The sequence below is a fragment of the Pelophylax lessonae genome (assembly GCF_965119305.1).
Source record: "Pelophylax lessonae genome assembly, chromosome: 4".
NCBI classification, from domain to species: Eukaryota; Metazoa; Chordata; class Amphibia; order Anura; family Ranidae; genus Pelophylax; species Pelophylax lessonae.
Window position 1 is genome coordinate 138689656 of NC_138771.1, and position 23771 is coordinate 138713426.

General features: G+C 43.8%; 1 protein-coding gene across 1 annotated transcript in view; it reads left to right on the top strand.

Moving 5' to 3' along the window:
• IREB2 (iron responsive element binding protein 2) overlaps positions 1-23771 on the top strand; it is a 64170-nt gene that overhangs the window by 31854 nt on the left and 8545 nt on the right. Inside the window, exons 11-16 of the mRNA XM_082255899.1 lie at positions 1575-1672; positions 7583-7699; positions 9104-9263; positions 16214-16349; positions 21848-21932; positions 22026-22182. Of these exons, the coding sequence (XP_082112025.1) occupies positions 1575-1672; positions 7583-7699; positions 9104-9263; positions 16214-16349; positions 21848-21932; positions 22026-22182 (753 nt within the window). The remainder of the gene's footprint in view (positions 1-1574; positions 1673-7582; positions 7700-9103; positions 9264-16213; positions 16350-21847; positions 21933-22025; positions 22183-23771) is intronic.

The following is a 23771-nucleotide window of genomic DNA, read 5'->3' on the forward strand; positions in this document are numbered from 1 at the left end:
TTACCTTGCCGTTACCAGCCAGTGAAACAGCTGATCAGACTGATCTGTGTCTGATCAGCTGCATTGAAGGCCAGAGGAGCAGAGTTGTATAAAGTACTCAAAACCCATACTTGAGTAAAAGTACAAGTGCTCGATCAAAAAGTGACTTGAGTAGAAGTACTAAAGTATTCAACATTTTTTGTACTTAAGTAATGCAAGTAGTTTTTTTTAAAAATTTTGCTACTCAAGTACTGAAAGTAGAAGTACTGTGTTATGTAGTTATTAAAGAAAGAAGTAAAAAGTTTGAACATCATATTGTTTTTAATTATTTCAAATACAGCTTTTATTTATACATACAGTAGCTTTTATTTTCGTATGCGTTGATAATACACACGTTTTGAGCTTCATGAAACCTGCCATCTACTGTTCTGGCAGTGGTAATTTTTATAATTGTAACGAGTAACTATGCAGCACAAAAAAAAAAATATCAGAGTAGAAGTATTGAAAGAATGTAGTGAAATAAAAGTGGAAGCAGGAGAAAAAAATTCTACTCCAGGAAAGTACAGATACCGCCTTTCAGTACTTATGTACAGTAGTGAAGTAGTTCTACTTAGTTACTATACATCTCTGCAGAGGAGTGATCTGGGGTCTAATAGATCTCTCTCTAAAGAGGACCTTTTTTACTCCTCTAAAATTCAATATATTTTACCATACAAATGGAAAAATTACTTTAAATTGGACCTTCACTCTTCTTTAGTATTTTTTTTTTAATCTTTACCACCCTTTTCACATTTGTAAATCCATTTTTTCTATTTTTTTTATTTATTTCTAAAACCACTGGAGTTTCCCCTTTCTCACCTATGCAAGAATGACACAACCTCAGCTGCCAGCAGTGTCCTGGGATCCCCATGTCACGCATGCCACGGGGCTTTGAACAATAAAAGCCACTCTGTGCATGTCCGGGAATTATCCAACACACTGTGCATATGCTGGAAATTATCCAGCATACTGCACATGCATCGTGGCATTTCCTGAGGGGGCAGCAAGAAAAGACTGCTAACTTGGGAAAGAAGGCAGTGAAGGACCCGGTGTGCAGTGGTGGAGTAACAGATTACAGCACACAATGCTGGATTTGTTGGGTGAGCCAATTTGTTTTTCAAAGACAACCCAGCAGACGAGGTAAGATGGGAAAGAAAACAAATTATTCGGTGGGGGGACAAAGTTCTCTAATCTGCCTTGATATTACTCTGCTGTTTCTGAAATAGCGCGCAGACTGGTAGAGGGAGGGGCAGCACTAGGATAGGAGCTAATCAGGGGAACATGACGGGGCAGAAACAGACAGAAAAGAGTGAGTAACTTATCAGTGTGTTTCTGCATTGTCCAATCAGCAGATTTGTAGATGGGGAGCCGAAAGAAATGTATCTGTACGAGATAAAATATTTTCAACATTTGGCTATGTTGTCTACACATTCTTTGGCATAAAAGATGGTTCACCTGGGTGTATTTTAATGGTTTATTTAGCTGTTTGCCTAGAGTTGAACTTAAGTGTACAGCCTAGAAATTTTCCCTTTTTTTTTTTTTTTTTGTCTTGATAGGTGTTGGTGCTCAAAAATTAAAAACATGTGAAGCCTACTTAAGAGCAGTAAAGTTGTTCAGAGATGAGAAGTGTGTGAGAAGACCTGACTATTCCAAGGTAATACAAAGCTAACATGATCAGTGGCAGCTCTTATCTAGGCAGAAATAATATTTCTCTAGCGCTCATCGACAGACGTAGTCCTCGGTGATACACCACCTTCGGGTTATGTTACCTCCGCAGGAGCAGGACTAGACAGGAAATTAAAAAGCTCTGGCCACACCCTAGGGGCAGTCCCAGAGGGTATATCCTCTCTCTCTCTGCCTCAGCAAATCAGTTATTTTCTGTCTAGTTAGGAGTAAGGACCTAGACACCTTGCTGGGATCTTAGGTCCTGGCAAGATTTTTTTCTTAAAAAGATTTTTTAGACCGCTTTTTTCTCCAGTGTTCCTGTGAGATCTTCAAGCAAGAAAGCTGAACTGGGCGACGGGCTGGATGTTGAGATCCGGTGGTCACCCCAGTTCAGCCTACGAGCGCGTGCAGGCCATAGCTCCGCGCTGGGTCGGCCGCGACAAAGTCCCATTAAAGGACTGTCCACGCGAGTTAAACGTCTCGCCGAAACGCCAAAGACCATGAGTCACGGCGTCCGTATCGGTCGACAGCCCTCCCGCCCCGGTGGAGAGGGGTACTGTCAGGAGTTGGTGCCCGCCTGGTTCCGGTATGGTGAGTAGTATGTTCCCCCTTTTTCCCTGACGGGTTTTGTGGTGAACGCGGGCCCCTCTCTGTATGGTAAGAAAGAGTCCTTTCTATCCTATAACATGTCACAAATCCTCCTACTTTGAGTGTGATTTATGTGTGCAAAAGCCAGGAGGCTTGGCTTGGGAGCTAACAATCTATTGTATACATGTTTTAAAGATGTAATCTGTGGCATTCTGGGAATCTTATGGGTTAAGTATAAGCTACCTACCAGTCAGAAGCCACGGACATGTAGACTGCCTTCCAAATCAGATCTCCAGCTAAATAGCAGGCCTCCCGAACGGCCACGCGGTCCGCCAGGGCCGGTACCGCCAACCACGCCATATCCCCATGCAGAGAGAGTGTTGTGTGCCCTGCAGCACACCGCTATTCAGTTTAGGCCGCCGCCATTTTTTTTTGCTGGATCGCACGAGCCGCCATTTTGGCGTAGCCTCGTGTCTCCAGCATGGGGGCGGCCATGTTTGAGGTGATCCTACACCTCGTGGAGCTTGGGGGAGGCGCCGGAAGGCGTGCAGAGGGGCGGAGCCGCCTCCTTTCTTCCTGGGCAGCCAGCCAAGAGACTTCCTGTTTGTCGAGACAGCGCTGTAAGCTGTTGCAGTTTAACTCTGAGCATCAAGTGGTGAGCCTGGGGGTCTATCTCTCTCTCTCTCGATCGATAGGGATCCCTAAGCAGGTAACACTAAGGGGTTTTTTGTGGCGCTGGGGGTCAGAAAAAAAAAAAAAAAAAGTTTTTTTCTTTACTTTTGAATTATATTATCCAGGAAGTAACTGGAGTTATTATGGACCCTGCCACACATATTCCCCCACCTGTTTCCCTCGAGGGGGCCTCGGGACCCGCCGGTGCACAGAGTATAGAGTCATTTACAGCAATTTTGGAGTCTATGGTGGCTCGGGTGGAGGCGGCCTGTCAGGGACGGGGGTCTAGGAAGCGACCCCCGCCTACCCCTATACCATCTGACACCTCTGACTCAGATTCAGAGATGGTCACGGCAGTTGCAGGTTCCTCTGCAAGGGCTGTTATCCCAGGTAAAGCCCCCTCAGACAGTGAGGAGGACGCTTCTTCTCTTGCTATAATTCAGGAAGAAGCATTGGTGGACGCACTAGTTGTGGCAGTGCAAGAAACCTTAAAACTTGAGGCTTTACCGGCAGAGGCAACTGAAACAGAGAGGCCTTTTGGGACTAATAAGCCCATCAAGACGGCGAAGGCTTTTCCTGTACCTAAATGTTTTGGTAATCAGATTAAAGGAGAATGGGAGCATTCTAAGCGTACCTTTACTATTTCCAAGCGTATTGCTAGACGCTATCCGTTTGAGGAATCCATCATTAAGAAATGGACGGTACCACCAGTCGTGGATCCGCCTATTTCCAGGCTGAATAAAGCCACGGTTATTCCAGTGGAGGACACTTCGTCCTTTAAGGATCCGGTGGATCGAAAGATAGAAGCAGAGTCCCGCATCTTTTCTCTGATAGGGTCAGCATTTAGACCAGTAATCGTTATTGGTCTAGTTTCCCAGACACTTACGGAATGGGCGAAAATGGTACGCCAAGATCTTAGGGGGAAAGATATTCCCCAGGAGACATCTGATTTGATGGAACAGATCATACAAGGGCTACGGTTTATCTGTGACGCAGCCTTGGACACTACTCCCCTATTAGGGCATGCATCTAAGTTAGCAGTGATCCTCAGACGTGTGCTGTGGTTAAAATGCTGGTCAGCTGACCTAGGTTCCAAAAAGACCTTGACCAATCTCCCCTTTCAGGGGAATCGTCTATTTGGAGCCAACCTAGATGAAATCATTAAGGATGCCACTGGGGGCAAGAGCACTTTTTTGCCACAGGCTGCTAAAGCTAAGGGACCTCGCAACAAGCGAGGACCTTTCTTTACCGCCCATAAAGGGCGCCCGGCTGGTACTAGCGGGAAAGGCAAGACTCCTCCAGGAGGGTTCAAGAAGGGGACCAACCCAGCCAAACCCGAAGCAAAGGAGTACACAGCCTGAAGGTGCGCCCCCACCCGGTTTCAGGGTGGGGGGACGTTTTCACCGGTATTCAGGACATTAGATCGAGCATCAACCACTACTACCGGTGCGATTCTTCCCTTCCAACATTTAAGTACCACAGGAAGCGGTAGTTACCGTTCCCTGAAAAGATCTTTTCCTTTACCTTTTCCTAAGATTAGTCCCGATACCTCACAGGAATCGGATCTGGTTGACCAGATAGGTCAAGTAGCCTCTAGTCGGGTGACTTCGGTCCCTGAGGTTCAACCAGAAAAGATCACCCTTCCTGATAGCAATCAGGTATCTGATAAATGTGTGGGCATGTTAGTCGCAGACGTTCCGTGGGAACTTCGTCTCAGGGAGTGTCTGTGGTCTCAAGGACCAATTTACCTTCGTGCTTTACAGTCGCTGGTTTTAATGGCCTGGCCATTGAGACCCAAGTACTGAAGGACAGAGGTTTGTCTACTTCAGTCATTCCTACCCTTATTAAAGCAAGGAAAGCGACTTCCAGCAAAGTCTATTATCACACATGGAAGACTTATATTGCGTGGTGCGAATCTTTAGGATTTCCTCCACGTACCTATTCGGTGACTCGAATATTGGCCTTTTTGCAACAAGGGGTTGAGCAGAAGCTAGCCTTGAGCACCATCAAGGGTCAAGTTTCAGCATTAGCAATCTTCTTTCAGAAGCCTTTAGCTACCAAATCCTTGGTGCGGAATTTCATCCAGGGGGTGCGGCACCTGGCTCCTCCAGTCCGCGCGCCCTTACCGCCCTGGGATCTTAATTTGGTTTTGTCGGTTCTACAGAAACCTCCCTTTGAAAACATCAGGGAGATTCCCTTGCTTACTCTATCCCAGAAGGTGGCCTTCTTGGTGGCTATTACTTCTGCTCGCAGGGTGTCAGAACTGGCTGCATTATCATGCCAGTCACCATACCTAGTGATTCATAGGGATTAGGTAGTACTTCATCCTAAGCCATCTTTTCTTCCCAAGGTGGTTTCAGATTTTCATCTGAATGAAGATATTGTACTACCTTCCTTGTGTCCTCAGCCCAAGCATCATCGGGAACATGCGTTGCATTCCTTAGATGTGGTTCGGGCAATCAGGGTATACCTGAAAGCTACGGAATCATTCCGTAAGACGGATTCACTTTTTGTGATCACGGATGGCCCCAGAGAGGGTTTGCCTGCATCTGCCGCGACCATTGCCAAATGGATTAGACAAACGGTGGTACAGGCTTATTCTATTAAGGGTCAGAGTCCTCCGTTCCCTGTTAGGGCGCACTCCACTCGAGCGCTCAGTACTTCCTGGGCCTTTCGCCATCAGGCGTCAGTGGTCCAGGTATGTAAGGCGGCCACCTGGTCGTCGGTACATACCTTTACAAAATTCTATAAAATTGATGTGACGGCATCGGCGGATGCCTCATTTGGCCGCAAGGTTTTGCAGGCCGCAATTTGAGGAGACCGGTGGTCTACCTCGAGGGTTTTTTCTGTTTGAAAAAAAAAAAAAAAAAAAATTTTTTCTCTTTTTTGGTTGAGTCTCATCATTAAGGATGAGCATTGTAAACTTCTAGTTGGCACCGGTTGGGCCTTCTAGATTGGGATTGATTTCCATTTTCCCACCCCTCAGTTGTGATACTGCTCTGGGACGTCCCGAAGGTGGTGTATCACCGAGGACTACGTCTGTCGATGAGCGCTAGAGAAAAATGGATTTTTGTAAAATCTTACCGTAAAATCCTTTTCTCTTAGCTCATCGACAGACGTAGTCCCCGCCCCTCTGTTTTGGAGTTGGGTTGGGTTAAATTCTCTAAGCACTGCTTTTTCACATAACTGATTTGCTGAGGCAGAGAGAGAGAGGATATACCCTCTGGGACTGCCCCTAGGGTGTGGCCAGAGCTTTTTAATTTCCTGTCTAGTCCTGCTCCTGCGGAGGTAACATAACCCGAAGGTGGTGTATCACCGAGGACTACGTCTGTCGATGAGCTAAGAGAAAAGGATTTTACGGTAAGATTTTTACAAAAATCCATTTTTATGTGAACACTGATTTTACATCCCGGGGTCTATTCACACTTTTGTGTTGTGCGACTTGTCATGCAACTTTTCGGTCTGGTATGGATTTTAAGGGGAACGTCATGCCAAAATGTAAAAAAAAAAAATGTTGTGGGGTCCCCCCCAAAATCCATACCAGACCCTTTTCTAAGCATGCAGCGCGACAGGTCAGGAAAAGTGTGTGTGGGGAGGGGGGCGAGCAAGCCACATGCGCTTAACATGGGGAATTGCCAAAGCACCTTGTCCCCATGTTGATGGGGGCAAGGGCCTCTTCCTCACAACCCTGGATGGGTGCCCCACCCCTTAGTTTATTAAGTGCTATCACACGGCAGAGCTGGATGATGGGGCCAAAGGTTTGTTTTTTTGGATCGGTGTTGGCGGCGGGTGGCGTGATTGTTGATAGATCTGCACAGGGGGACTTTTTTAATAACTGAATTGTCAAAAAGTTGTGTTGTGATAAGCCTCCCCGCCTGCAGACCCCCACAACCACTGCCCCCCTGCTCCAAAGCACCCCCCCCATGTTGAGGGCATGTGGCCTGGTATGGTTTGGGGGTGAGGGGGTGCGGGGCGCTCGCTTGTCCATCAGTTCCATCCCCCCTCCCCCTTCCTGGCCTGCCAAGCTGCATACAAGGGTCAGGTATGGATTTTGGGGGGGACCCACGCCATTTTTCTTCATGAATTCTTCATTGCCAGCATTATCTCCTTCATTCTGAAATTTGGGATTAGTTAGAAATAAAAAGAAAACAAATGAAACCACATTTTTCCATTCTGCACATGTCTAACGACTTTGTAGAGCACAAACAATACGATGACATCCAAAAGCCAAAATCTTAACCAATTCGCAGGGTAAAGTCGCAATGGAATTTGCACAATTTTTAAGTTGCACAAGTGTGAATGGAGTCTTAAAGAGCATGCTCACTGTGGTTGTAAGAAACATAATACTTTAAGGATGTTCCACTTTTTCTCCCCTGTGTCTTAAATTGTAACATGCAGTGGAATGGCATTTCTTACACAGTTAAGCGGGGTAGAATTTTACGGAGATCTTTATTAGAAAGTTATACATGTACAAATGCAATAATAACGGCTGTCGCTAATATGGAATATTTATATTTTGTGTGATGGTTATGCTCCAATTGTTTCTGCTCTCGGAATGTTTCAGATGCAGACCTTTTTTTTTTTTTTTTTTTTTTTTTTTTTTTTTTTAGTTCCTAACTTTTTTTTGTTTTTTCTCAAGATCATAGAAATTAACTTGAATTCCATTGTGCCATATGTGAGTGGCCCCAAGAGACCTCAAGACCGGGTAGCTGTAGCGGATATGAAAAAAGATTTTGAAGCATGCCTGTGTGAAAAGGTGCGTGAGACCATAATTTGGTTATTAGTATGTTTTTTTCTCTTTTTCATTGGAGGATCCATTTAGGGGTATAAGCTCTTAGTAGGATGGACACTTGGCAAAGAAATTCCTGATTTTTCTGGCCAATACCATGTACACAGGAAGCTTGTGTACCCGACTTACTATCTTTGGAGGTAGGATATTGTGGGACAGGTCTCTGTTTTCCTATAAAATTGTCAATGTAAATACCTGAAATAAATAAAAGGCTGCTGCAGACTTTTAACGGGTGCGCCACAGCAAATGGGTGTGGGAAGGTCTTAAAGTGCCATCAAATACCAGGAGGGTGCTATAACAGCGTGCAGATTTCAGGAGAGTGCAGGTTCCACCTCCAAATCCCCATCTTTGATAGAATGGTCTTCCCCCTTCTAGCTTATGAGTCCCTCATCTCTCCCAGTACAAATCATCTTCCCCTCCCAGCACAGCCCCCCCATCCCCCTTTCAGTACAAATGCCACCATAAATGCTTTTATTTCTCCCCTTTCAACAAATCTCACGTATATTTTGGCTTGATGCAGGGCAGGAGATGTTCTTCCTCCCAGGCTCCTCCATGTGATCTGTCGTAAGACACATCAGAGCTGAGGAGGAGCCTAGCACAAGCTTCCCCAGCTCTAGTGTGACAGGCGGCAGTGAGAGATGCTGCGGGTTTTGAAAGTCGCAGCGGGGTAGCACCTGGATTCTTAGCGATGCCATTTGCACCCCCTCTGTACATTACAGCAGCTGCTCCCGGGTAGGTTTCAGTACAGTTGCCCAGACAGGAGCACTGTCACTTCTAAATGCTTCTGTGTTTTGACGTAACAGTAGTAAGCGAATATCACAGGGCCAGCGCTGGAGGTGAGGCGGAATGGAGTTCCACCTCTTTCTGGCTGAAAAAAACCCTGCTTATCCTACTGTCCTAATTAAAACTGACAAATTCTTACTCAACCACGTAGCAGCCCCCCTCCTGTTCATATTGTTGGTCAGTCTCTCCACCCTCCACAGTGCTGGGGTCCTGTAGTGATGTGGAAGGCAGTGTGCCAGAGCCAGTGATTCAGGAAGTGGAGTCTGTTTGCAAATCAGCATTATTCTGGGTACACTCACCATGTTCCATAGAGAATTTGACATTACATGCAGGCTTAACTGTATATCTTGTTTTTTTCACAATGCATATATAAAAAGCTGCATAAATATATTGTTTAGAGAAATTGGTATTTAAAAAGTGTTAAATGTTTAGTAGCATTCATGTTAATTGATGGCCTGCAAGCTGGACCGTGGATAAAATATGGTTAGATAGGTTTTGTATGTTGGCAGGTTTGCATTGGAACAACTTTATTTGCATTTCCTTATTGAGAATCTCTGAAGGTGGCAGCACAGTTTCTTCTTTTTCTAGGTGGGCTTCAAAGCATTCCAAATTCCACCAGAAAAGCAGAAAGTAGTGGTCCCAGTCACCTATGGAAACTCCGAATACTTGTTGTCACATGGCTGTGTCCTTATTGCTGCTGTGATTAGCTGCACCAACAACTGCAATCCTTCTGTCATGCTGACTGCAGGTAATGCATACAAAGATAAAAAAAATAATTATACACCAGTTCCTGATTATTAATATTTAGGAAATGTTGAGTCCGTATACTGTTGGTGTTATTTGGGGAATAGTAGGAATGTTTTTGCTGTAATCCTGCAGCTGATTAACAGTTTTTATTTTGTAAAATGTATTTTCTGAAAGGGTGAAAAGCAGATTTAAAATATGAGTAGCTTTCATGTGGAATATTTGAGCACATCATAATAATTGATAAAACAAAAAACTGTGGTGCAGTAAGTAGAAAGTTGCTCCTCCTATAATGTGCTATAGAGGAGAGAATACGATGACGGAGGCATGTAAGCTAACCACTGTATCATAGATCAGGAGCCATGATTATCGTGGTCAGCAGAGATGGGGACACAGGAACAGGAATAAGGACAAATTACACGGCACAAGCACTGTGCTATTTAACAAGCTTTAAAGGAACAGTATGTATGTATGTATGTGTGTGTGTGTGTGTGTGTGTGTGTGTGTATATATATATATATATATGTATATATACAGTATCTCGCAAAAGTGAGTACACCCCTGAAACTTTTGTAAATATTTTATTATATTTTTTCATGTCACAACACTACAGAAATTAGACTTTGCTACAATGTAAAGTAGTGAGTGTACAGCTTGTATAACAGTGTAAATGTGCTGTCGCCTCAAAATAACTCAACACACAGCCATTAATGTCTTAACCACTGGCAAGAAAAGTGAGTACACCCCTAAGTGAAAATGTCTAAATTGGGCCCAATTAGCCATTTTTCCTCCCCGGTGTCATGTTACTTTAGTGTTACAAGGTCTTAGGTGTGAATGGGGAGTAGGTGTGTTATATTTGTCGTCATCGTTCTCACTTTCTCAAACTGGTAACTGGAAGTTCAACATGGCACCTCATGGCAAAGAACTCTCGGAGGATCTGAAAAAAAGAATTGTTGCTCTACATAAAGATGGCCTAGACTATAAGAAGATTGCCAAGACCCTGAAACTGAGCTGTAGCACGGTGGTCAAGAATATACAGTGGTTTAACAGGACATGTTCCACTCAGAACTGGCTTCGTCATAGTCGACCAAAGAAGTTGAGTGCACGTGCACAGCGTCATATCCAGAGGTTGTCTTTGGGAAATAGACGCATGAGTCCCGCCAGCAATTGCTGCAGAGGTTGAAGGGGTGGGGGGGTCAGCCTGTCATTGCTCAGACCATATGCCACACACTGCATCAAATTGGTCTGCATGGCTGTCGTTGCAGAAGGAAGCCTCTTCTTAAGATGATGCACAAGAAAGCCCGCAAACGGTTTGCTGAAGACAAGCAGACTAAGGACATGGATTAATGGAACTATGTCCTGTGGTCTGATGAGACCAAGATAAACATATTAGTTTCAGATGGTGTCAAGCGTGTGGCGTGGCAGCCAGGTGAGGAGTACAAAGACAAGTGTGTCTTGCCTACAGTCAAGCATGGTGGTGGGAGTGTCATGGCCTGGGACTGCATGAGTGCACTGGGGAGCTACAGTTCATTGAGGGAGCCATAAATGCCAACATGTACTCTGACATACTGAAGCAGAGCATGATCCCCTCCCTTCGGAGACTGGGCCGCAGGGCAGGATTCCAACATAACGACAGGGCAGGATTCCAACATAACGACCACAAACACACCTCCAAGACGACCACTGTCTTACTAAAGAAGCTGAGGGTAAAGGTGATGGACTGGCCAAGGATGTCTCCAGACCTAAGCCCTATTGAGCATCTGTGGGGCACCCTCAAACGGAAGGTGGAGGAGTGCAAGGTCTCTAACATCCACTAGCTCCGTGATGTCGTCAAGGAGGTGTGGAAGAGGACTCCAGTGGCAGCCTGTGAAGCTCTGGTGAACTCCATGCCCAAGAGGGCTAGGACAGTGATGGAAAATAATGGTGGCCACACAAAATATTGACACTTTGGGCCCAATTTGGACATTTCACTTAGGGGTGTACTCACTTTTGTTGCCAGCGGTTTAGACATTAATGGCTGTGTGTTGAGTTATTTTGAGAGGACAGCAAATTTGCACTGTTATACAAGCTGTACACTTCTTTACATTGTAGCAAAGTGTAATTTCTTCGGTGTTGTCACATGAAAAGATATAATAAAATATTTACAGAAATGTGAGAGGTGTACTCACTTTTGTGAGATACTGTATAAATTTTATATATAGATATATATATATTAGTATCTCACAAAAGTGAGTACACCCCTCACATTTTTGTAAATATTTTATTATATCTTTTCATGTAAAAAAAAAAAGGGCCGCATAACGACCCCAAACACACCTCCAAGATGACCACTGCCTTGCTAAAGAAGCTGAGGGTAAAGGCGATGGATTGACCAAGAATGTCTCCAGACCTAAACCCTTTTGAGCATCTGAGGGCCAATTTGGACATTATCACTTAGGGGTGTAATCACTCTTGTTGCCAGCGGTTCCCCAGTAGCAATAAAAACTGTGCGAAGTGACCCTCCAGGGTTAGCTGTAGCAGTTATTCTCGCTGGCTGTATTATTTAAGGATGGAATACCTCTGCTAGTACTGCATTAGGCCTCCTGGCTAATTTTTTTCAGACACTTTAAGCCTTTTGATCTAATGGACTTAAGCCCCGTACACACGCGTCGAAAATTGGCAAGGAATTTTCGTCCGACCGATCTGCCGATTTTCGGTTTGTTAGTATGATGCTTCCGACAACCAACTCCGACTTTTCGGCCAAAAAAAAATCTGGTGTGCAGGCTATAAAATTTTTGTTGGCCGTCAACATAACGGCCGATTTTCGTGCAGTCAGTACAGATTTCGACAGGGAAAAATCTGATGAGCAAGTCTGGGCATGCTCAGTGAAGAAAGAACACAAAGAAAGCAAACCAACACATGACATCACTTCTGAAGTAGAATTTTGTTGGGCGAGAAAATTTGTGTGCAGTCTAGGCACATTCCAACCAACAAAACACAACTCTGGACAAAAGACGGACGATCGGTCGGTCGATAATCGTTGCGTGTGTACGGGGCTTTATTCCCAGATGTTTTCCATCACAAATGCTGCTGCTTGTAGATACTTGATATGGACAAAATAGGATCATAGTGGTTCTAGAAGGCTTTAGGGTTCCTGTGAGTTTTGCAGACTTCCCTTGGCCTTTTCTGGACTGTCTTGATCCACATTTACAACGACCACTCTTTCACTTCCATTATTCTTTGTCTTTAATAGCATAACTGGTAAAGTCCCAGTTTTAAAGGAATGAGTTTTGACACAGTTTTTTACATTATGCTTTGGGGCTATAGAGGCAGTAGACCTTTTATCTAGGATGGTCTACCATTGTAAATGGCACTCCTATTTCAGGTAGCGTCAATTACAGCTTCATCCCAGTTTGGCTTTGATACTTTCTTGCTCCATCAACAGTCAAGTTTTTGCTTCATCTGCGCTTTTCTTGTTTACCCTGACCAAATCCCTCTGCAGTTTTTTCCTTAAGGTGCAGCACTCGTTCCTTCTGTAAGACTAAGCTGAGAGAGCCCCTCAGATGTACTTACTGCCTTATCTTATTTCCGCCAGATGAAAAAAAAATTATTTATGAAATATTTTGGCCTAGGACAAACCAGGAAGCAACTGAACGAAAAAAAAAAAGGTTACAATATATATATATATATATATATATATATATATATATATATATATATATATATATATAATATACCTTTTTCTATTTGTTAATAGTTAAAGCATATGTGACGGAACCATCCAGCACACAGCTTTGGTGCCTCTGTCAAGATTTATAGCTTCCTCCAGTCTGGACCCAAGAACAAGATATAGCTGATTATTGCATAGCTCCCAAGAATCTAGCCAACACTAGCTTAGAGACTGGGACTTTATTGAAAACTCACACAGGATTTATAGTATACCAGCTTAGGTAAACCTGATCACATTATCGTATACCGTAAACAGGAATATAATTAACATAGCTAATTAAACAACTAGCCACCTAAGTGATTCAGTGCCCATCCAGACAATGTTGTGATTAACACCTTAATAAACAGACAATAGCAGAGGACCCCAGTAACAGATTGGCTCCTACATTGGAGTACATGAAACAGAGGCCAATGTGACCATCTCTTTCAATGAACATGTATAATTTCGAATCAACGAAACCAGAAATAGTCTTCAGGGCAAATACAAGAAAACAGTTCCTCACAAATATAACAAAGATAAATATAGTAATAACAGGATGAATGCGGGCAGAAAAGGTCCCTGCAGCCAGTGTTTGTGACAGTGCCCCCCACCCCATCCCATAGTCCGTCAGACCCAGCTAGATCCACCACTGGTCTGCTTGGGGCTGTCCGGGAGCATCTTATAGTTCCTTTTGCCGGGAAAGTCCATCAGCGTTCCCATTCTGCTTTTCTGGCTAATACTGGATGGGGAAATTGTAAGGCTGAATTTAAACATCCCCAAACTCTTGCCTAACAAAACCTCTGCAGGTAAGTTCTGCATTATCCCAACTTCCACTTCTTTGGCCTTTGAACCCCACTCAAGGTGAACTCTGGCAGTGAGGATCCGCATAACATTTTCAACCGCACAGCCAAAGACCATCCAGTCTGCTCTGCCAGGGTAATTATCTGGGGCTTCATAAAGGTAATAGTAGCTCCTGTGTCCTGCAGTCCCTGGGCAGCCCGACCATTAATCCACACTGCTTGTTGATGGTCTTCCTAATGTAGAATTTCAATATTCTCATTGCTTGGGTAAGTCCCAACATCTCTTTCCAGAGAGTGTGCAGCAGCCCGGGCAGGTGCAAGGGGTCTGTGGTTCCACACATCCTGGGAATAATTCTGCGGACAAAACCATGTCTTAGCAGCGGCAGTTCCCCTTCCCTTGTGAATAGGGTAACTGAGCGGAGCAGGGGATCGATGGCTGGTGTGGGGGGGCAGTGCTCTGCGGAATGTTGGAGACAGGCCAAGCAGGGGCCTTAGCATCTGGTTGTACAGTCCACCTTGAGTCAACGTATTGTTGGGCTAGGATGGCCGATTCCTCTTCTATGAGAGGCCGCCAATTCAGTACCCAGTCTCCTAACTGCAAGTGGGCTATGATCGTAGAATTGTTCCAAGAGGATTAGCTGAAGTGCATCTGCCATGGTAACTGCTTTGCACCTGGTCATCCAACTCTCCGCTGCTGGTGTCATTTGATGATCCCATTCGGTTTATGGCTCTCCCTCCTTTTGGCGGAGATTGTGAAACCTCAAACGGTGAGCCTCTGGCGTGATGCCGAAGCGGGCTAACGGTTTTTCACCCGGTCGTAGTCCTGGCTGATCTCATTGGGGACGTTCTTTTTCACCTTCGCAGGTCTTCCTGTGAGCCAGCTAACCAGGAACGTGACCCAATCTGCTTATTTGACACCTTGGAGCCCACATTGCTGCTCAAACATTTACAGGTAAACATCCATCTCTTCTTCCCCATTTTGGAACATGTGGAAGATGGCATAATAGGGTAGCTTTTTGCAGGCATCTGGAGCTGCCTACTTGGACAAAACTGGCTGTTCCACCCCCTGTAGGTGAAGAGGGTCCCGGTGGTTGTGTTTGGGTGTGCCTAGGCGAGAGGAAACATCCCACCGCTTGCCACCAAATGTGACGATACTGTCCAGCTTTGGTGCCTCCATCAAGATATTTAGCTTCCTCCAGTCTGGACCCAAGAACCAGATATTATAGCTGAATATTGCATAGCTCCCAATAATCTAGCTGACACTGTAGGGCTCTGGAACTGGGACTTTATTTAAAACTCACACAGAATTTATAGTATACCAGATCAGATGAGCCTGATCACATTATCGTATACTGTAAACAGGAATATAATTAACATAACTAAACAACTAGCCACCTAAGTGACTCAGTGCCTACCCAGACAATGTTGTGATTAATCAGAGATCCCACTCCAGGTCAGACTGCCCGGCCCCAAGGTCACAAACTACATTACATTACACATTATCATAAGTAGAAACACAACACCCTAATAAACCGACAATAGAAGGAGACCCCAGTAACAGATGGTCTGGCTCCTACATTGGAGTACATGGAACAGAGGCCAATATGACTAGCTCTTTGAATGAACATATAGAATTCCAACTCAGCCAAACCAGAAATAGTCTTCAGGGCAAATGTAGCATTTCTATAGTAACACTGCACTGCTCTAAAAAAAAAAAAAAAAAAAAATATATAGGTTTTCTTGATTTTTCAAAAAGCTGTGGCAAGAAATTACAACTTCAAAAAAATTACCATGCCTCTTACTAAATACCTCAGACTGTCTTCTTCCGAAAAATGGTTCATTTGGGGGGTATATGTACTGTCCTGTCATTTTAGGGCATCCGGAAATAAGATAAGGCAGGGAGTACATCAGGACTCATAAAAAATATTTTCATATGCAAATGTTGCATAGAGAGTGGACTCTATAACTTTCACACCGGCTCAAGAATATGCATTCATTTGGGGGTTTTTTTGTTTTTTTACCAAAGAAGTGTGGCAGTATAAATTTTGGCTTAAGGTTATGAAGAAAAATTGCCTATATGCAAAATTTTATGGTGAAAAATAAGAAAAACGTGTATGTTTATTTTCTTTAATTTTCTGCCTTTTTTGTTTAGCAAAAAAAAAAAAAACTCATTGGTGATTTAAATACCTCCTAAAGAAAGCTTTATTTGTCTCCAAAAAAATTATAAAAATTTTACTTGAGTACAGTCTTGTCATTCAAAATGTGATAGTACAGAAGGCTGAAAATTGGCCTGGGCAGGTAGGGGGTGAAAGAGTCCAGTATTGAAATGGTTATACACTAAACCAAATGTTAAATATGCCTCTTATTTTCCTATTTATTTTGTATAATGAACTATAATAAAATTACTACTTAGTAATAATCTTAATTAAGGTACAGCAGGTTAACATGTAGCCTTCTTTCTGATAGGGCTTTTAGCGAAGAAAGCTGTAGAAGCAGGACTCAAGGTGAAGCCTTATATAAACACAAGCATGTCTCCTGGAAGTGGTACCGTTACTCATTACCTCACTGCTAGTGGTGTGTTGAATTTCTTGAACAAATTAGGGTAAGTAATTTCTTTTGCTTAACATCATACTTAAGAAAAAAAAAAATGAAACACAGCTTCAAGATTGGAGCCTGTCCCATGTTAATTATTCCTTGGGATCTGGTGGGAAGTTGTCTTGAATCTATTACTTGGTTTTAGTTTCAAATATACACTTTGCTTCTCTTAGCACCCATTTATCTGTATGTTAATGTAATTTCACCCCCCCAATAAATATATATATATATATATATATATATATATATATATATATATATATATACACATATACACAGTGGGTACGGAAAGTATTCAGACCCCCTTACATTTTTCACTCTTTGTTATATTGCAGCCATTTGCTAAAATCATTTAAGTTCATTCTTCTTCCTCGTGAATGTACACATAGCACCCCATACTGACAGAAAAACACAGAATTGTTGACATTGTTGCAGATTTATTAAAAAAGAAAAACTGAAATATCACATGGTCCTAAGTATTCAGACCCTTTGCTGTGACACTCATATATTTAACTCAGGTGCTTTGCATTTCTTCTGATCATCCTTGAGATGGTTCTACACCTTCATTTGTGTCCAGCTGTGTGATTATACTGATTGGACTTGATTAGGAAAGCCACACACCTGTCTATATAAGACCTTCCAGATCACAATGCATGTCAGAGCAAATTAGAATCATGAGGTCAAAGGAACTGCCTGAAGAGCTCAGAGACAGAATTGTGGCAAGGCACAGATCTGGCCAAGGTTACAAAAAGATTTCTGCTGCACTTAAGGTTCCTAAGAGCACAGTGGCCTCCATAATCCTCAAATGGAAGACGTTTGGGACGACCATAACCCTTCCTAGAGCTGGCCGTCCGGCCAAACTGAGCTATCGGGGGAGAAGAGCCTTGGTGAGAGAGGTAAAGAAGAACCCAAAGATCACTGTGGCTGAGCTCCAGAGATGCAGTCAGGAGATGGGAGAAAGTTGTAGAAAGTCAACCATCAGTGCAGCCCTCCACCAGTCGGGGCTTTATGGCAGAGTGGCCCGGCGGAAGCCTCTCCTCAGTGTAAGACACATGAAAGCCCGCATGGAGTTTGCTAAAAAAACACCTGAAGGACTCCAAGATGGTGAGAAATAAGATTCTCTGGTCTGATGAGACCAAAATAGAACTTTTTGGCCTTAATTCTAAGCGGTATGTGTGGAGAAAACCAGGCACTGCTCATCACCTGTCCAATACAGTCCCAACAGTGAAGCATGGTGGTGGCAGCATCATGCTGTGGGGGTGTTTTTCAGCTGCAGGGACAGGACGACTGGTTGCAATCGAGGGAAAGATGAATGCGGCCAAGTACAGGGATATCCTGGACAAAAACCTTCTCCAGAGTGCTCTGGACCTCAGACTGGGCCGAAGGTTTACCTTCCAACAAGACAATGACCCTAAGCACACAGCTAAAATAACGAAGGAGTGGCTTCACAACAACTCCGTGACTGTTCTTGAATGGCCCAGCCAGAGCCCTGACTTAAACCCAATTGAGCATCTCTGGAGAGACCTAAAAATGGCTGTCCGCCAACGTTTACCATCCAACCTGACAGAACTGGAGAGGATCTGCAAGGAGGAATGGCAGAGGATCCCCAAATCCAGGTGTGAAAGACTTGTTGCATCTTTCCCAAAAAGACTCCTGGCTGTATTAGATCAAAAGGGGGCTTCTACTAAATACTGAGCAAAGGGTCTGAATACTTAGGACCATGTGATATTTCAGTTTTTCTTTTTTAATAAATCTGCAACAATGTCAACAATTCTGTGTTTTTCTGTCAGTATGGGGTGCTATGTGTACATTCACGAGGAAGAAGAATGAACTTAAATGATTATAGCAAATGGCTGTAATATAACAAAGAGTGAAAAATGTAAGGGGGTCTGAATACTTTCCGTACCCACTGTATATACAGTGTGTGTGTATATATGTGTGTGTATGTATGTATGTATGTGTGTATATATATATATATATATATATATATATATATATATATATATATATATATATATATATATACACAGTTTTTGGAAAATGACATGTCCCAATGATAGTGTCATAAAGCAAATGTCCCCTATGGTACAAACAGCAGTGTAAACATGTGAGGAGTTGTAACCTTTCTTCACTCCTAAAAGGAAACCTTTTGGCTGGAATTATACTTTAAAGTAGTTTAGCAAAACTTTTTTTCTCTTACGTCCTCTGACAGTCGCTGCCCATCCATTTAGCCTTCACTATTGGGTAATGGCGCCCTCTGCAGGAGTAAGCTAGGCAGTTTTAAATGTTAATAAAAAACTTTTCTATACTTAGACACACCCCTAGGGGGCCGTCCCCAGCCATTATCTTGATCCAGTTACCACTGGTCCTCAGCTTTATGCTGCCTAGCGTTAGGAGTAGGCTAGCTTTTTCCTTGCGGGGACCTAGCTTCTCGGTTTTCTGTTTTTTTTTTTTTTTTTTTTTTTCCACCAGACGTGGTTGGCAGAGGTGGTTTCCTTGCCGATAAACGTCTTGGAGCTCCGAGCAATCAAGCTCTGTCTGTTCCGTTGGTCATCTCGACTTCGAGGTGTCCGTTCGGGTACAGACAAACAACGCCACGGCTGTGGCTTATATCAATCACCAAGGGGGCACCAAGAGTGCCTGAGCGGCCAAGGAAGTGGCCGAGATCCTGTCTTGGGCCAAATCGCACGTTCCGGCGATTTCGGCGGTTCACATTCCGGGTGTGGAGAACTGGCAGGTGGACTATCTGAGTCGCCAGATCTTGGACCGGGGAGAATGGTCCCTTCATCCGTAGGTATTTCGCCTCCTGTGTGCCCGGTGAGGGACTCCAGATGTGGATATGTTTGCGTCCCATCTCAACAAAAAGGTGGGAAGGTTCGTGGCCAGAACCCGCGATCCTCTAGCGGACGCCATGGATGCATTGGTGGTGCCTTGGCACCGGTATCGGCTGATGTATGCCTTCCCTCTGATTCAGCGGTCGTCCAGGTTCCTCCACAGGTTGGCGTCTGAACGGATCAGGTCATTCTGGTGGCCCCAGACTGGACGCGTCGGTCCTGGTACGCGGACATCGTTCAGATGGTCGTCGAACCTCCCTGGTGGCTTCCGCTTAGAGACTATCTTCTGTCTCAAGGGCTGATCTTCCATCCTGCTTTACAGTCTCTGGCTTTCACGGCGTGGCTGTTGTAAGCCAGGTCTTGAGTGATAGGGGACTTCCGCATGCGGTCATCCCTACCTTGTTGAAGGCTCGTAAAGCTTCTTCTAGAATGATTTGTCATCACACCTGGACAGCGTATATTGCCGGGTGCGAGTAGCATGGTTTCCATCCTCGCTCCTTCTTGGTGGGGAAGGTTTTGGCCTTCCTGAAGGAAGGGGTGGATCAGCGTTTGGAGCTGACCACGATAAAGGGTCAGTTGTCGGCCTTGGCCGTCTTTTTTCCAGCGTCCCTTGGTGACTAATTCTTTGATTTGCACTTTTATTCAAGGGGTGCAGCATCTGGCTCCCCCCAGGAAGGCTCCCTTGCCTCCCTGGGACCTGAATTTGGTGTGGTCTGTGTTACAACGACCTCCCTTTGAGAACATCAGAGAGATTCCTCTGTCTGTGTTGTTCCAGAAAGTTGCTTTTATGGTAGCTATCACGTCTGCTTGCAGAGTGTCTGAACTGGCGACTTTGTCTTGCCGTTCCCCTTATTTGGTGATTCATGGGGATATAGTGGTTCTGCGACCCTATCGGTCTTTTGTTCCCGAGGTGGTCTCGTCTTTCCACCTCAATGAGGATATTGTGTTGCCTTCGCTTTGTGCGAAACCCAAGCATCCCAAGGAGGTGGCTTTGCATTCCTTGGATGTGGTCTTGGGCGATCAGGGTTTCCCTTTCTACCACGGACTCTCTTCGGAAGTCTGATTCCCTGTTTGTTCTTCCTGAGGGACCTTGGAAGGGCTCTGCTGCATCCGCGGCGACCATTTCTAAGTGGATCAGACAGACGATTGTTCAGGCCTATTCCATCAAGGGTCAGGTTCCTCCTTTCCCTGTAAAGGCCCATTCTGCTAGAGCTGTCAGTGCCTCTTGGGTTTTTCGCCATCAGGCTTCTGTGGCTCAGGTGTGCAATGCGGCGACCTGGTCGTCTGTGCACACTTTCACACAATTCTGCAGAATTGATGTACTGGCATCCTCTGATGCTTCCTTTTGGCCGCATGGTTTTGAGTGCGGCGGTTGTTTGCAGAGACCTGTTTTTATCTGTCTCTTCCTTGGGGTGTTTTTTTCGTTACCTTTCAGTTGGTTGCGTCTTCCCACCCACCACACCTGCGCTGCTTTGGGACGTCCCAATAGTTGAAGGCAAAATGGATGGGTGGCGACTGTCAGAGGAAGGAAGAGAAAATAGAATTTTTGTAAGAACTTACCATAAAATTATTTTCTCTGAGTCCTCTGACAGTTGCCGCCCCCGCCCCTCTGTTTTTTTTTGGATCTGGAAGTTATTGCCTTCCGATACCGCTTGCTACAAACTGAGGACAAGTGGTAACTGGATCAGGATAATGGCTGGGGACGGCCCCCTAGAGGTGTGTCTAAGTATAGAAACGTTTTTTATTAACATTTAAAACTGCCTAGCTTACTCCTGCAGAGGGCGTCATTACCCAATAGTGAAGGCTAAATGGATGGGCGGCGACTGTCAGAGGACTCAGAGAAAATAATTGTATGGTAAGTTCTTACAAAAATTATATATATTTTTTTTCATTTTGGATAAGGCGGGGGGGGGGGGTTATAACTCCTGTCAGATTTTCTTCACCATCTGTGTCCCATTGTGGAGATTTCCATTGTCCCATTGTGGAGATTTCCATTCACTTCCTGTCCCATAGCCAAATCGGAAGTGAGAGGAAGTCCCTGAAAATTAAGGGAATTCGTTGGGGTCCACTTTATCACCAGAACTAGTGTACCCATTGGAAGGTTTTACTTTTCTGGGGACGACCCACAATTTAGAATTTTCCTTTACTTTCACTTTCATCGATAATGGTAAACTGGACAAATAGGGTGAATCTCCTTAACCAGTTCAGGACTGCCCACCACATATATGCAGCAGGGCGCCAAAAAAAAAAAATTGCAGAGGTGATCGAATACCACTAAAAGAAAGCTCTATTTGTGGGAAAAAAATGCATCAATTTTAATTGGGTACAGTGTCGCACAACCAGGCAATTATCAGTTTAAGCAACGCAGTGCCGTATCGCAAAAAAATGGTCAGGAAGGGGGTATAATCTTCTAGAGCTGAAGTGGTTAACAGGGGCACAGACAATAATAAAAACTGACAGACATTCTAATCCCCCTCCACTCTATCCTAAACTAAAAAAAAAAGTGTTTATTTTAGTTATACTTTAAATTTTGTGATCTCATTGGCAGTAAATAGAGGGTCCTGCATCAGACCAACCAACATTGACATGCACATCTGTAGAGACAAGTGCATATCTATTCATTAGGGAACAAAGCACTTAAATATATATCCCTGTTCATTCTCTGATCCAGGTTTGACATTACTGGTTATGGATGTTCAAGATGTGTGGGCAGCTCCAGTCCTATACCAGAGGAAATTTTCTCTGCTATTAAAGAGGTATGTTGACTTTGTGTTTTTTAAATTCTAAAGATATATTTGAAAAACTTGAATGTTCGATATTCTGAAATTTCTATTCATTTTAACTTTCAGGGGGAATTGGTAGCATGTGGCGTTTTTTCGGGAAGCAAGAACTTTGAAGGCAGTCGGTGCAGTTGCATTCGTGCCAATTACCTGGCTTCTCCACCTTTGGTTATTGCTTATGCTCTGGCAGGCACTGTAAACATAGATCTGCAAACAGACGCTTTGGGTGAGCCTATAATAATTGAATAATATGCATATTTCTAAAACACATAGTTGGTACATCTGCTTCATGTGTAAATGATAGCCGAAGCAGCATGCTACACACAGAGCTGTATGTGGCACCTTGTGAGATTATAGAAGTGCAGACTGCAGGCCTTACAAATGTTATTATCTGCAATGTACACTTTACTGCATTCATGGAAATTGCCCCTTTCCAGCTTGAACATGTAACTTCTGCCATCATGTGATCAAGATTCCTCAATAGGTCATGCAAAGTATGAACAAAATGTAAAAAGAAACGACGAGCACTCAACTTGCCAGTGAACAAAAAACAGAAATGAAGATAAAAGGAAGGCAGTTGGCACTCAATGGGTGACCACCCTACTAAAGCTATAATAAACAGTCCAGTGCCAGAAAATAAATGTTACAGTGCATGTACCAATTCTTCGTCTACTTTATTATAGTACTTAAAATGACACAAATGAATCAATTAAATTAAAGCGTTCAAATGAAGGTGCTTAGTTAAATCATCCAAAAGTGAGAGTCCATATAAATAGTCCACGTTCCAAAAATACGGCACGTGTTCACACTCTCCTTAATAAAGTGCTTAGTGCAATGAAACAAGAAGAAAATAGTGTGCAGTTCAATACATAAATCCAATGGTGCAAATCCTCCACCACTTTCCACTGACCAGAAGACTAATGGTAATTAGCCTATACCAGAAGACTAATGGTAATTAGCCTATACCAGAAGACTAATGGTAATTAGCCTATACCAGAAGACTAGTGGTAATTAGCCTATACCAGAAGACTAATGGTAATTCGCCTATACCAGAAAACTAATGGCAATTAGCCTATACCAGAAGACTAATGGTAATTAGCCTATACCAGAAGACTAATGGTAATTAGCCTATACCAGAAAACTAATGGCATTTAGCCTATACCAGAAGACTAGTGGCAATTAGCCTATACCAGAAGACTAGTGGTAATTAGCCTATACCAGAAGACTAATGGTAATTAGCCTATACCAGAAGACTAATGGTAATTAGCCTATACCAAAAGACTAATGGTAATTAACCTATATGTGCAATCCACCCTTTCAGATGGAGCTGCATGGTATCTGTCCTAATAGAGAAATGCTCACCACCAGGAACAAAAAATGCAGCATATATTGTAGTATTTATCAAAGCTCTTGGATCACATAAATTGTTCACAAGTATATAATGTAAAACAGCTGTAAAAACAAATGCGGCCAGCACTTACTCCAATGGCCACGGTCACGTGGATTAAAAAAAAATGTACTTAAGGCATACACTGGTGTTCAAGTTGCATATTATTATTAAAGTATGTTAATGTCTCCTTCCCCCTCCTGCTACTTATGCTAATTAATGTGTAAAAAAAAAAAATGTGTATACTTGCCTTATTTTTTTTTTTTAGCCCATTCTGTTCCAGTCACTTGGTTGGCACCCCTGTGTCAGTCAGCAGCAGCTGCATGGGAGAGGAGGGAGCGCAGACAATGACTGGGACATAAGAGCCTATGTATGACGTCACCACTCCTGGAAACGGCAGCCATTGGGGAGCGTTCTATCCTGTTTCC